This window comes from Phyllostomus hastatus, unplaced genomic scaffold (assembly GCF_019186645.2).
Source record: "Phyllostomus hastatus isolate PE091 unplaced genomic scaffold, TTU_PhHast_1.1 phas_contig_137, whole genome shotgun sequence".
Lineage (NCBI taxonomy): Eukaryota > Metazoa > Chordata > Mammalia > Chiroptera > Phyllostomidae > Phyllostomus > Phyllostomus hastatus.
Window position 1 is genome coordinate 4,184,469 of NW_025333583.1, and position 14,812 is coordinate 4,199,280.

The following is a 14,812-nucleotide window of genomic DNA, read 5'->3' on the forward strand; positions in this document are numbered from 1 at the left end:
ATCTCCATTTTCTTTTCCTTTGTTTGAAAATTTTTATACCTGAGCAATCACAAGAAGAAACATTGTTGTCCTGTTGCTCTAGCTCTGCTCTGTAAGTCAGGAATGTTGAGGAAAACATTAATACGATACTGGATTACAAAACAACTTTTATGTGGGAAATGATTTTATCTTAATGGGAGAGTACTTGTATAATATCTGAAGCCCCTTGGTTTATATTTTTTAAATTCTTTAGTCTCTAATAAAAAAAATCAGTAATTTGTGCTGGGTAGAGACATTTTTGTATATTTTCTAGCTTGCAAATGTACATGGAAACTTAAGTTGTAGAGCTTGAAAAGGCCATTTGAAGTTTTGCTCAACTATTAGCAGTTTAGTTATCTCTGGAGTTTATAGTCTACACACACACTCCTCCTCCTCTGAAATTGTTCTGAATATTCTGCTTTAGATAGTTACTAACTGATATTAAGGGATGGTGTCTTAGTCTGGTTTATTATAACCTCTGCATATTCTGTCAGCAAACTAAAACCACATGCACATATAGTAGTCCCCTTGTACATGGGATAAATTCCAATATCCCCAGTGGATACCTGAAATTGTGGTAGTGCCAAACAACAATAATACAATAAAATAATAAAATAGTACCAAACAACAATAATAAAATATAATGAAATAAAATTATGTGAATATGGTCATTTGTTGGAGGGAATCACTTGTGCTAAAAGTTTTCGTATAGGCTCAGTGCTTTCTTGCTGCTGTCATTCAGAACCCGTTCGTTCAAGTCTTCTACCCACAAATTTAGTGCCTTTTCCATCTTAACAAAGGGTTTATCGTGCACTGTGGCTGTTTAAGGTATGACAGCTAAACTAGCACAAATTTCTTTTTACTTCCTCATAATGTCATGGTTAGAAGAATCATTCTTACTGTAGATCTATCTTCACAACCTCACCATATGATTTTTTTTTTCAAGTTAAGAACTTTAACTTTTTCACTTAAGGAAAGCACTTTGCATCTTCTCTTTGGCATATCCAAATTGCAAGCATCACTGCTCTTATACTTTGGGGCCATTCTTCAATAAAATAAGCGTTATTTGAACACAAGCACTGTGAAACAGGAACAGTTGATCTAATAGCTGCCAAGTGATTAATGGGCAGGTAACATATATATATATATAGCGTGGATATGGTAGATAGAAGGATGATTTGTGTCCTGGGCTGGACAGAGCAGGATGGTACAAGATTTTATGCTGTTTAGATGGTAACATAGTTTAAACACTATGAATTGTTTATATCTGAAATTTTTAATTTAGTATTTTTGGACCATAGTTGACTGTGGGTAACTGAAACCCCAGAAGGCAAAATTGTGGATAAGGAGGACTACTGTATGTGGAGTATTGAACCCATTATGATCATTCGGGTTTGTATTTTTATTTATGAAAATTTATAAATAGCTACATTTTATTTATATTTGATATGGATGGCACCCTATGTATCTAACCAAAAAATAGTGATTTAGGTATAAGAGGCCATTTCAGAAAAGTTCAATGGACCTGGGATTGAATAAGATTAGAGAAATAGGAAAGAAGTTGTTTTTCTAAAGAGTTTCTTTTTATAAGCCCTCCAGAAAAGATATGAGTAATAAGACTCAGCTTGAGTCATCTGCTTAAGAATCCTCTTGATTGATAGTTGAGCTGGTATTTTATTGCTAGGATGATTGAAAGAACTGTTTTTCCTACCTCCTCCTTTTTCTTTCACATTCATACTCATTGGACATGGCTTGGAGAGGACTTTTTTTTTTTTTAACCACTTCATGGAGGTGTGACTGACATACAAAAAACTGTACCTATGTAATGTATACAACCTGATGAGTTTGGAGGTAAGTATTCACCTGCAAAACCATCACCACAGTCTATACAGTAAGCATATCCTTTTCTTCCAACAGTTTTTTCTCTGTCGTCTTTGGAGTGAATTCTAGCTCAGTAATTTCTATCCAGATCAGAAGTAGGTGAGAAACTAATGAGTAATTGTTGCAGGGTTTCCCAGATTGTGAATGTAGAACTTGTAAGTTTTAGGCGGTATAAAAAGAGCTCCTTAGTCAGAGATTAGCAGGAAATCATTCAGTCAAAAAGTGTAACCTGTTATATGCCAGATATGATTTTAGTGGCTCAGGGATTCAGCAGTGAAAAAAATCCCTGCCTTAATGGAGCTGGCATTTGACTGGCAAGAGGGAGTCCAGGGAAAGAAATAAGGAATGTGGGGTTGGAATTTGAGGGTTGCTGGTAGGAGGCTGCTGCTATTTTTAAAAGAGTGGGCAGTTATAAAACTTCATTTTAAGGTGACAGTTGAGCAGAGTTGAGGTTCATAAGTGAATGAGCCATGCAGGTATCTGGGGGAAGAGCATTTCAGAGAGACTAGCAGATACAGATACCTTAGAGTGAACTTGTTGGGTGTATTCCAGGAAGTAGCAGAGAAGCTGGCGTGGCTGGAGCAGAGTGAGCAAGGAGGGGGGCTAGCTGAAGTCGCAGAGACTATCAGATCTAATAAGGCTTTGTGAGATAGTGTAAGGGCACCCAGTGAAATGAGAAGTGCCTTGTGGGTTGTGAACAGATGAGTGACATGATTGGATTTATGTTTTCAGGTCAGTTTGGTTGCTCCATGATAATAAGCCAAGAACAGAAAGTTCACATAAGACGGGTAAGGAGGCTGTTGGCAATAATCTGAGAGTGATGGTGCTTTGGACTAGGCTAGTAGTGTAACTAGTGAGGAGGACTTAGATTCTGGGTACATTTTGAAGGTAGAGGCAACAGAATTTCCTGTTGGATTATAAGTGAGGTAAGGGTATAAAGAGGATTACAAGCTTTTTGGCATTAGCAGATGTAAGGATGGATTGGATGTTTGCTCAGTTGGAGAAGACTGCTTGAGAAGCAGATTTAGGGGAAAAGATTAGGGTTTCTGTTTTAGACTTGATAGCAAGCATTCAAGTGGAAACATTGAGTAGGAAGCTGAATATATGACTCTGGTGTTAGGAGAGAAGGCCAAGTAGGATGTATACATTTTGAGGTTAATTTGAAGCCGTGATTATAGATGAGATCAGCTTCACCTTTTTAAAACAATGTGGATAGACAAAAGGGTTTAGAACCTGAACCTTAGGGTTACAGATTGTGACAAGCAGAGTGACAAATAGGGGCCAATAGAATAGAAAGAAGGAAAATTTTAGTGCTTGGAAGGCAAGTGAGAAATGCATTTCCAAGGAGGAATGATCAGCTCTTTCAGTTGCTGCCAGATAGGTAAAGTACGATAAGAACTGAGACTTTGCCCATTCACTCTCACAATGTGGAAGTCACTGGTGATCTTCTTGACTAATGTCAATGAAACGGTAGAGATGGAAGCCTTACTAGAGTGGCTTCAAGATATAATGGGAAAAATAGGACTTGGAGATGGTGAACATAGTTATTCACCTCCCTTGCCCCGAGATTTTGCTGTAAATGGGAAAGAGAAATTAGGTGGTGCTGGAGAAATATGTGGGGTTGTGAAGATTTGTTTTTAAGATGGGGAACTGATGATTTTGAATGCAGATGAAAATTACATAGCAGAGAAGAAAAAATTTGATGGTGCTGGGAGGGGAGATTGCCAAAGGGGTGCTTGAATAGGTGAGTTGTGATGGAACTAAAGCAGTACTTGTTAAACATCATTCGTATACATACTGCCTGGGGTTCTTGTTAAAATGCAGGTGATGGTTCTGTAGGCCTGGATAGGGGTCTGAAATTCTCCATTTCTAACAAGTTCCCAGATTTTGCCTATGTTCTTGGGCCCTGTGGTATAATTTGAGTATAAGAACTTGGCATTTTGAACACAAGAGCTAGCAGATTACATTGGTAAACAATCAACTAGGTTAGTGGATATGGTGAGTTTGTGCACTTTCTTTTCAGGTTGTTCCTGTCTTCTCAGTGGAACAGGAAGCAAGTTATTATCCTAAAGTGAGGATGGAGGAGGTGGTGTAAAATCATCTAGAAGAGTTGAGTCAGTAGACTAGAAAAGCAGAATTGTGGGATTGCACTAAGGGCCCACTTGCGATTAGAGGCCATGAATTTAAACTGAGATGGATTAAATATGGGTGTGTGTTCATTTACTTTCAACTACATGGGTGCAGGTGAACTGTAGGCAGGCAGCGGAGGCTTAGGATGGCATGTATTTTGGATGGAGGAACCAGAAGGGAAAGTGACAATGTTGTATAAGAGGTAGTTACAAATGATGGATTATGGTATCTAAACTGGTAAAGGAGGAAAGGTGAGAATGCTAGCTTAGAGAAGACGTGGGTTTTTTTGTGTGTGTGTTTTGGTTTTGGTTTTGGTTTTGGTATATTGTTTTGTTTTTAATTGCAGGTCTTCTCCCAATCTTTATTTGCTTAGGAGCTCTGTAAATCTTCAAGAAAGGAAATCTCTGAACTTGTGTTGTACTAAATAAACTTAGGGGCATCTTACATTTTCACCTGAAGCGAGTATTAACATTAGGGATTATGGTTTTATTTAAAGTAGAGTGTTCTGCTGTAGATAAGGGAGGGAGGTCTTAAAGGATTTTTAAAAATTGTTTCTATCTGAAAACTGTTTTAAATGTATTTCTTTATTTCTGTTAAAATAGGTTGTTAATGTCCTTATAAATCATACAGCTTTATTATTATTATAGCCATATAATAAAATATTTACTATATGGACAAATACAGACAAATTTCAACCATTGGTTTTTTTTTCTTTTTTTTTCCTTTTTTTTTGTCTCTTTTTTCTCTCTTGGATATTACAGATGACCATGGATGAAAAATATGTAAACAGCATTTGGGACCTTCTGAAAAATGCAATTCAAGAAATCCAGCGTAAGAATAACAGTGGTCTTAGTTTTGAGGAGCTCTATAGAAATGCATATACAATGGTTTTGCATAAACATGGAGAAAAGCTCTACACTGGACTAAGAGAAGTTGTTACCGAACATCTCATAAATAAGGTATCCAACTTTAAAGGACTGTTACTAATTATATTAAATCTAGAAAATCCTTTATACCATATTTTACTTTGACTAGAAGTACTATTTTTAAAGGCTCCAGGAAGCTTATAGAAATAATAATCAAGTAATTGGTTGTATTACAAAACCTTACTCAAAACTTGTAATCAGGTAATCAGATTTTAAGAAAGCAAACTTTCAGTAATTTACAAGTGCTTATTAACATGTTAATTATAGATCATTTTTCCTTAAAATGCTTAATCAGCTGATATTAGTTTTCTCCACTTTCTCTGTATAGTTGAAAACATTAAAACGACATTATTTAAAAAATATTGTCTAAGATTTTTCACCATTTGAAATTGACTTTATTCATTTTACCTGAGTTTTACTATACAAATGTGAATTTAAAAAATAGAGTGGTGGGCTGTTAACATTATAAAATGGTTCTTTGGTTCCAAAAAGATGTAGGTGTGTTTTTTTTTTAGAACACTTGTTTTTATAGAGCAAACTCTTCCAGTGCAAGTATGTCTTGCTTTAAGATTGTCAGATAAAATGTAAATGCCACAGATAAATAAAAACTTCTCAGAGTTTTTGTGTGGTATTAGATTATTAATTTTTTTTAATTTTATTTTGAAAGAATGGAAAAGTTGCACCAATAGTATAATGATCTGTTTTATTGTAGATTCACTTGTTAGCATTTTACCATATTTTTGCCAATCTTTTTATTGATACCTATTATTACTATTATTGATATTATTATTGCTGAACAATTAGAGAATGAGTTTTAGATTTATTTACCCTCAAATACTGTGGAGTGTTACTCCTAAGAACAAGGAAATTCTCTTACTTAACCAAAGAACAATGTTCAAAACCAGGCAGTTGAACATTGCTGTAATACTGTTATTTAATACAGTCCACATGTAAATTCACCCTTGTGCTGTGTAGCAGAGATGTCCTTTATAGCTGTTTGTTTTCTGATCCAATCCAGGATCACACACACAATTCCTCAGCTTTTCTTTGTCTTTCAACACATTGACATTTTTGAAGAGTATGGGTCAGTTGTTTTGCAGATTGTCCCTCAGTTTTTGGTTTGTCTGATTGTTTCCTCATGACTAGTTTCAGGTTATGCATTTTTGGCAGGAATAATACATAAGTGATGTTGTGTCCTCAGTGCATCACATCAGGAGGCACATGATGTCAGTTTATCCCATTATTGGTGATGTTAACTTTGATCACTTGGTGTTCGCCAGATTTCTCCACTGTAAAGGTACCTTTTTTCCCTTTGTAATTCATAAGTAATTTGTTCAGATATATTTTGAGATTGTGTAAATATCCTGTTCCCCAAGAAACTTTCATGTAATGGTTTTAGCATCCATTGATGATTCTTGCATGAATCATTATTACTCTAGTGATTACAAAATAGTCACTTTTTATTTCTACTGTTCTTTCTGCAAGTCTTTTCCCTTAAGTGGAATTATATCATAAAGCAGGTGATTGTGTTCTCCAAACAAATCAGCAGGTTTTTGTTAAGTGCCTACTATGCACAGCCTTCTAGGAAAGTACAGTGGCTGTACGATATATAAGGAGACATATGCTACTATCCCTTCCTAGGTTTGTTTTTACTGTGATGTGCGAGACAATACACACATTTAGATAACAGTGTGAGGCGTTATATAAATACGTGGTAATTAAGTTACCCTGGGCTGTAAGATTTTATGCAAAAGGATCAAATTGAACTGAGCTGTGGCAGATTTGGGATATAAGTAAACAGTGTGGAAGGCATTCCAGGGATTGCAGATGTCACATGATTATAGAGAAATATACGCTCAGATAGAATTTGAAGTGTATATATATTACAATTTATGGGGATTATTGGATTATAGTGTTACAAAAATGGTTTGGGAACAAATTGGAGAAAAACCTGATTGCCAAGTTAAGGGATTTGGACTAATAGTTGAGGTTTATTGGATATTTTTAGTAGATGGTAATATGACAGTATTTTAGTAAGATTAGAATGGAAATGATAGACATGTTGAATTGAGAGATGATTTGATAGAAGCAAGAGAAAACCCAGAAAAATCAGAGTATAGTGATAGGCTAGAAATGAATTGATGATGCCAGAAATTCTAAAGAAGGACTAGATAGGCTTTGGTTACTGGGAGAATTATGGTCTCACCAATAGAAATATTGTAAAGTTGGAGTGGGAAACTGATGCGGAACGAGTAGAGGAAATGAAAAATGTTGTTTTAGATTATATTGGAAATTTTTATAGTTGGCAGGCACCTTAGAAGTTATTTTATGTTCAGAGAAAATTGAGTGTGAGATTGTAATAAGATGCTCAAGTAGAAACGTGTGTCTGGAGATATACAGGATTAGAGCTTGGGCAGGAGCTCAACACTGAAGATCAGCTGGACATTTGGTAGTAGCCTGTACTGAGGAATGAGTATTGGGGTTCCGAAAACAAAAATCCCAGAGTCAAGGGGTGAATCTTCAAGAGCAAACTGGTTAAATAGGGATGGGGGGGGGGCTAATTTACAAAGCTTGGTATCAAAAGAAAGAAGAGAAATAGAATGGAAGAGTTTTGCTTAAAACTCTTGAAAGGGGAGAAGATTGGAGCAGCTGAGGTTTTGCATGTGGAGAGAGTTGGCAACAGTGGGGGGAGTAAAGGTAAAAGAGAGGGGCGTGTTCTCATTTGCCAGAGTTCTGTTGGGAATGATAACAGTCATAACTGACTCTTGATTACTTACTATGTGCCAGGTCCAATTCTAATGCTTTTTACAAGTATTAACTTAGTTAATGGTCACAATCCAATGAGTCAGATGCTACTGTTATCTCTATTTTATAAGTGAAGAAATTGAGGCGCAGAGAATTGGTAATTTGTCCAAGCGCACATAGCTAGTAAATGGCCTTGGACATTCAGTCAGTGTGGCTTCAGCCTGAGTCCTTGACCTCTGTAGATTGGCTCGTGAGGCGTATGTAGTGCATGGATCAGCGTGCAGTGAATATGCTGGCCTTAAGGGAGCTTGGGGCGTCTTCAAGTCAATTGACTCAATGTTTGTGAAGCTATAGTCCTTTAAATTCTAGGTCTTAGTTTATATAATTAAAATGAAGAAATTGGCAGTAATATCTCCAAGATTCTTTAGTTCTAAAACTATTATGAATCAGATAATTAAACCACGTGTCTTCTGAAAACAAGATAAAGAGGCTTGAAATAGCCTTTGTGGAGAATATACTTAGGAATTGTTAAGTAAGGAAAACGATAGCTCAGTAGAAAATGGCCTAAAGGTGTATTTAGGTTTTTGTTTTGTGTTTTTTAAGCAGTGCTTTGCAGCTTGGGGCGCAGATGTAGAAAAACATCTGTAGTTATTGTGCTGTAGTTGAGAATTGGCTTATCCAGTAAGTGAGGAGAGGAGGCCAGAGTGTGAGGTCAGTGTTTTAAGTGATTAGTTTTTGGACTCTGCAACATGGTTAGGTAGAAATTGAAGTCATGTGAACAAATAACTCCATGGTAATTGGGAGAGGTTTAGCATATTTTCAGTTGCTTAAAGTGGTCCTATATTATAAGGTTAACTGTCATGTCAAAATACAGCAGTTCCCCCAATATATCCCAGAGAACGTGTATTCTTGTTGAATGTGCTAAAGAAATTAAAAATATATGCTAAATTCTTAATTTTTTTTATGTAGGCCTTAATTATGTATCTTCAACATCTGAAAATGTTCTTTAACTTTTTTCTTTCACAAACACTCATTTGCTCAGCTTAAACTATCAGTTTCTGGCTAGGAAATGTACCAGTTTCAGCATATCTAATTCTTTATCTCAATCAAATTACTTTTTGAAACTCTGCAAGTATCTGTGCTTTCATTTTTGTGTTTTCCATTTATCTTACTTGATTTTTACTTTTATGAAAATTTAACTGTGAATACTACTGTGTGGAGACACTGCTGAAATAAGTCTATTAACTGGCAGGTTAGGGCCATCATACCATAGCTCAAAATGTTTGTCCTCTGATGTAGGAAGTTTCACACTTGTTCTACCAAATGGGACGTTCAGAAATGTTTCTGATAAAATGTGCTGAGTGCAGTTGGCATGAAAATCAGTATCATGGGTCTCAACATTCCACCTTCTAACTGGAAGATGAAGAAATGGTTTAAGGTTCTGTTGATGTAATTATGTTCAGTCTCAAGGAGTATATATTCCCTTTGTGTTTTGAAAGCGTTACTGCATGGTCTGTTCATCAGTTTTTTGTTCATTGTGCTTGTAATAGTTAACTGAACTGGCGTATATACATATAAAGTGAACCAAGCCTTGCTTAAAGGTTCTACTGAAGTGAACCTTTCTGGTGTTTTAGTGCTGAGGCATAGATGGTCAGAACCTGTCTCTTCACGTTGAAGAACTCAAAGGAAATACAGTTTTTACTTGGAATCAATAGAGTCAGTGTTCACTGTAGTTTATCAGTACCCTGATTTCAAAATGAGAAGAGTGAACATTTTGAGGAACATTTGTGGTAAAGCAGAGGGCATATGAAGAGAGAACACATCTTTGGGATGAAAGTATCTGACTGTTGACTTTGGAAATGAATTCACAAAATTGAAGCAGGCATAGAAAATCCAAATGCTAATTTCTGTTTCTTGGTAGTATTTTCTTTCTGTCTCTAGAAGAATGTTCCCTTTGAGGAAACTGAGACCCAAAGGAATTCAGTGAATTCCACAAGACCACAAAACAAAAATGAGGGTGTGATGTGGCTTTTGTGCTTGGCCTTAAGAAGAATTTTGTCTTATTTTGTAAATATGAAAACATTTCAGATTTCACAGGAATTCTTTTTTCTTTAACATTTTTTCTAAATAACTTTAAGAGCATGGTTACATTGGAGGGGAGCAAGTTCTTCTTTCCAGTTTTAACAATTTTTAAATTATAGATCATTTTGTTAAAGCCTCAAATGTATCCTTGTGAGACATTGCAGAATTCAACATTCACAAGTATCTATTATTTGCCAGGCTCTGGCTTAAGTGTGAGAACTTTGTTGAGAATAGACTACATCTGGTCCCAGGAACAGATAAACAAATGTTTAGTTATAAAATATAATGAAGAAAAAAGGATACAGTGATAAAGAAAATTGATGAGAGCAACTACATAGGCCAAGATATGGCTCTTTGAGGAACTGGTGATTTTTAAACTAAGACTTGAAAAATGAAAAAGATGTTCGTGAGACAAATGGGTTGAAGAGCATTCCAGGCTAAAGGAGTGCTTCTAAGACTTCTTTTTCTGTGAATGACCAGGTAGTATTTTCAGCTTTCTGAGCTATATGTTCTTTGTCAAGGCTTCTCAGCACTCCTGTTACAGCACAGTAACCATAATAGACCAGATATAATGAGTGGCAGGTGGTATTTCAAGAAAAAATTACGGTATTTTAGAAAGATAGCAAGCCATCTTGTGCCCATTTCTGAACTAGAGAAAGTGAAGGGGAGAGAGAAAAAGCCTGTTGTGAATGGGAAGTTAAGAATTGATAGTGAGGAAGAGTGGGTCTAGGTGAGGTTAGAGAGAGAAGCAGAAGCCAGATCATGGCAGGCTTTGATGCCTAGGTATGAGGACTTCATACTGATTTATGTATACACTAGGAAACTATGCAAGGATTACATGCAAGCCATGTAATCAAGACAGTGACATGATCTGATTAGGGTTTTAAGACATTACTCTGGTTTCTGTGTGGTAAATCTGTTGGAGAGCTCAAAGTTGGAGGGCTCAAGAGTTGAAGTGAGGGGAACAGAAAGGAATAATTCACTAGCTTCAGGTGAGTGATACTGGTGATTTGTACCAGTCCAGTGACAATGGGGTTAGAGAAAAATGTTCAGTTTTAAGATATATATTTTGGATGTAAAAAAATTGTTGCCATCAGATTGAAGAAGAGGGAAGAGTGATTTCCAGGTTTGGGGCTCTTGGATAATTCAGTGAATACATTTCTTTTTTCTTCTTTTTTAATCCTCACCAGAGGATATGGTTATTGATTTGATTGATTGATTGATTGATTGATTGCAGAGAGCAACATCAGTTGGTTTCCTTCCCTATGCACCCTGACCAGGGATTGAACCCGCAACCGAGGCATGTGCCCTGACCAGGAATCAAACCCGTAGCCTTTTGGTGTACAGGATGATGCTCCAGTCGTTTGGCCAGGGCCAGTGATTCCATTTCTTGATACAGATTAGGAGGGTGGAGGGGAACTCTATTTAAACAGGTTACTTTTAAGATGCCAGTGAAATTGGGTATGCAAATCCAGTTCTTCGAGAAGTTTGGACTAAACATGTAAATTCGGGGGTTTTGAGCATATAGATAATGTTAAAACCCTAGAAGTGAAAGAAATCGCACAGAAAAAAAGAAATAAGGGATCCAGATTGAACTCTGAATTTAAACTTTTCAAGTGGTTTGAGGATTGAGGTGGAGACTGAAAAATGGGCATAGTGTTAGTGGCACCTTAAATTATAAAATAATGGCAACATTTATCTGAATTTCTGTGTTTGTAACATTAAAAGACAATTTTAAATTCAAAAGTAAAGATATAATTAGTACTAGTTACTAGTGGGCAGGGTTATATAAACCTTGAGTTGTCTTTTTAAAAGGTTTTATACAGGTTTATTGAGGTATAATTGACAAAATTATGAGATATTTAAAGTATTTGTTTTGGGGGAGATTATTTACTTTTAGAAGATTCCTTTTTGGGGTTCAGACTTGATAGTTTGTAAGGTCACAGTACATTAAACTAGGACTGTTCCTTTTCTTTTACCAAGTGTTGAGCATTCCATGTTTAATAAGAAATATACAGCAGCAATAGAAGACTACTGGGTGGAAAGTATGAAGAGCTGGACTTTAGGGCTAATTCTGCCACCAACAGTCTTGAACAAATTACTAGACTTTTCTGCACTTTAGATTACTAATTTATAAAGTGAGATTGGGATTGTTTTTGTTTGCCAGAGCCTTAAAATTATATAATGATTATGTGTCTTGAAATTTTGGGTTATTAAGACTTAGGAGGTTCATAATTTTTGCAGTTTTTTCCTGTGTCATCATGTGTGACACAGAATAAAATCAGAATAGAATAGAATCATTTCAATTTTAAATTATTTCTTTAAGTCAGGGGAGAAACTTTCTTCTGTTTTTACATGTCAAGAATTTTATTTTAATTTTGTGATACTTAACAGGTTTCTTAGATTTGTTTTATGTTTCATTTTCCATTTTCTTTCAAATTATTACTCTATAATATAGTAATTTATTAATAATGCAGCCTCATAAATAAGCTTATGAAACCTAATTCTTGTACTTTGAAGGTTTGTTTTCCTCTTTAAAAAGCAGCTGAACAAAAAGATGTTGACTTTTTTACAAGAAACAGGTTCTTATTGCTAAAAGGAACATTTATTTCAGTGGCTTTCAAACTCTTTCTATTCATGTACCCTATTTTTCAAATAATACCTTGCTTTGCCTGGGAAGAAGACAAAATAAGAAGGGCTTCATTCTGCTCACTTTTCATTCATTCAGAAAACTGCCTATTGAGGACTTACTAGTGCCAGCTGCTGGTCTGCTAAGCATTTGGTCTCTGGTCACCTGACTGCAAAGCAAAAGGTCGCTGGTTTGATTCCCAGTCAGGGCACATGCCTGGGTTGTGGGCCAGGTCCCCAGTGGGGGATGCATGAGAAGCAACCACACATTAATGTTTCTCTCCCTTTCTTTCTCCTACCCTTCCCCTCTGTCTAAAAATAAGTAAATAAAATCTTTACAGAACTGTCACAATTTAGATGATTATTTGCTTGAACATGTACCCAATTTTCTTTGTGTATGAAAATTTGAAAGTGTGTTGTATTAATTCCCCCTGTGTGCCCCTCCTTTTAACCTTATGATTTCTCTATCACTCGTCATTACATTAAGATCATGTGGTCGTTACTGTTAGGCTGCTCTTTCCTCCCTTTCCCCATAGAGATTTTAAAGTGGCTTAATGCATTTTGTATCCCCCATAGTGCCTAGCATCCTGCTTTTGTTTGCTGAAAGGAATCATTTAATCTTTGAAGTGTTATTTTGGGTAGAGATTTTATGTATTGTTTTGAATTAAGAGCTTCACTTTGGACACTTAAAGCAAAGTAGCTCCCTCTTTGCAAAATCCTTAAGTTGATGTTACTATTATATGCATTAGTAAATTACTTAGAGCAGAATCTTCCTTCAGCATCAGGAAGAAAGCTTTCCCTACATTGGCTATCTTGATTTGTTAATGATACTATTATGATTCCTCTGATCAAGATTTCTACCTTTATTCTGAAAATTTAGTGAAAATTAGAACAAACCTATCAGTGTAGAAAATGTCAAGAGGGCAGTGAATTTTGTATCATTCAGGAATCATTTCCCATTAGTGAATTCTTAGAAAGTTTTAAACATATGCAACAGTTAAGATCAATACTCCTAACTTTAGGAGAAGCTTGCTTTGAAATACAGAAATCTTGAGGTGTTATATGTATTAGAAGAGGTAACAACATGTATTCACCTAACTTACATTGAATATACAAATATTAGGAGATTGGCTACATTACAAACTCCTCAAAGTATGGAGTAAAATAATTCCTTCTAGTGGAGAAATAACTGTTGTATAGAGGACACGAAAACAAGAATCAAGTGGAAATTGAGAGTTTGGGAAATACTGTATAAAATATGTGAACAGGCATGTATATATTTAATGTCACTTTTTTCTCAGAATTTAAGGTACTTAATGAATATTCTGATAATCTTGATAAAATGTAGATTGTGGTTGTGCATTTCTAACAAGATTCCAAATAATGACGATGAGGATCGTGACCATGATGTTGCTCTTTGGAACATGCTTTGAGGGACAAGATTCAAATACGTGTATTAATCATATTATGAATATATAATATAAGAAATATTAGTAGAAAATGTTTATATAACATTTACTGTAGGCTAGGAACTGTTTTAAGTATTTTGTGTATGTTAACTCATTTTGTCCACAAAACACCTTCTTGAAGTAGGTACTCCTGTTTTATAAAAACTGATGTACAAAGAATTAAGTTGCTCTGAGTCACACATCCACTAAGTGTTGAATCTATGATTTAAATCAGACACAGGCCTGGCTGGTGTGGTTCAGTAGATTGAGTGCCAGCCTGCAAACCAAAGGGTCACTGGTTTGATTCCCAGTCAGGGCACTTGCCTGGGTTGCGGGCCAGGTCCCTAGTAGGGAGTGTGCAAGAGGCAACTACACATTGATGTTTCTTTCCCTCTCTTTCTCCCTCCCTTCCCCTCTCTAAATTTAAAAATAAAATAAATCAGACAGAGGGGCTTTTTGACATTCATACTCCTGTGTGGCCACTATTCATTGTATATGGCTGTTACATAAAAATAGCAAAACATTGCACTATCTCTTTTTAATCTCTAAAATCAAGAATTATTGGGGTGATGCAAAGAGCTGTACAGCTCTTTTCTAACTATTTATGTTTGATTAGGAGAAATGTTTTCTATATTCCAAGACTTAGCTTCCATTGAGATTCATTTTTGCGCTACTTTTATTGATAGGTTTAGACACATCACTGTGGTATGATGAAGTGAAAGTTGTTTTGAGATCTTCAAGAATTTTTTAATGGCATTTCTTGGAAAAGGACGATTTACATAGCTGGTATAATTTATAAAGTGACAAGGCCCCAGATCATATAGGCAGGACTCTGAAAAAATTCAAATGTTATAAATGAGAACTTAAATTTTTTTAAATTATGGTAAATGTTGCATACTTATGCAAATATTCTGGTTTCATTGACAAAACAGCAAACTATTTCAGAATTTGGAG

The 14,812-nt window shown here is 35.7% G+C and overlaps 1 protein-coding gene across 3 annotated transcripts in view; it reads left to right on the top strand.

Moving 5' to 3' along the window:
• Positions 1-14,812, top strand: part of CUL3 (cullin 3) — an 84,770-nt gene that overhangs the window by 17,365 nt on the left and 52,593 nt on the right. Inside the window, exons 1-2 of one of the 3 annotated variants that reach the window (XM_045853277.1) lie at positions 4,856-4,988; positions 6,126-6,252. The exons of 1 other annotated variant lie outside the window; for it this stretch is intronic. In XM_045853277.1, coding sequence (XP_045709233.1) covers positions 6,205-6,252 — 48 coding nt within the window. In that variant the 5' untranslated portion in view covers positions 4,856-4,988; positions 6,126-6,204. Of the gene's footprint in view, positions 1-4,790; positions 4,989-6,125; positions 6,253-14,812 lie in introns of those variants that run through there. One more of the 3 variants, XM_045853263.1, reaches the window with a different exon arrangement.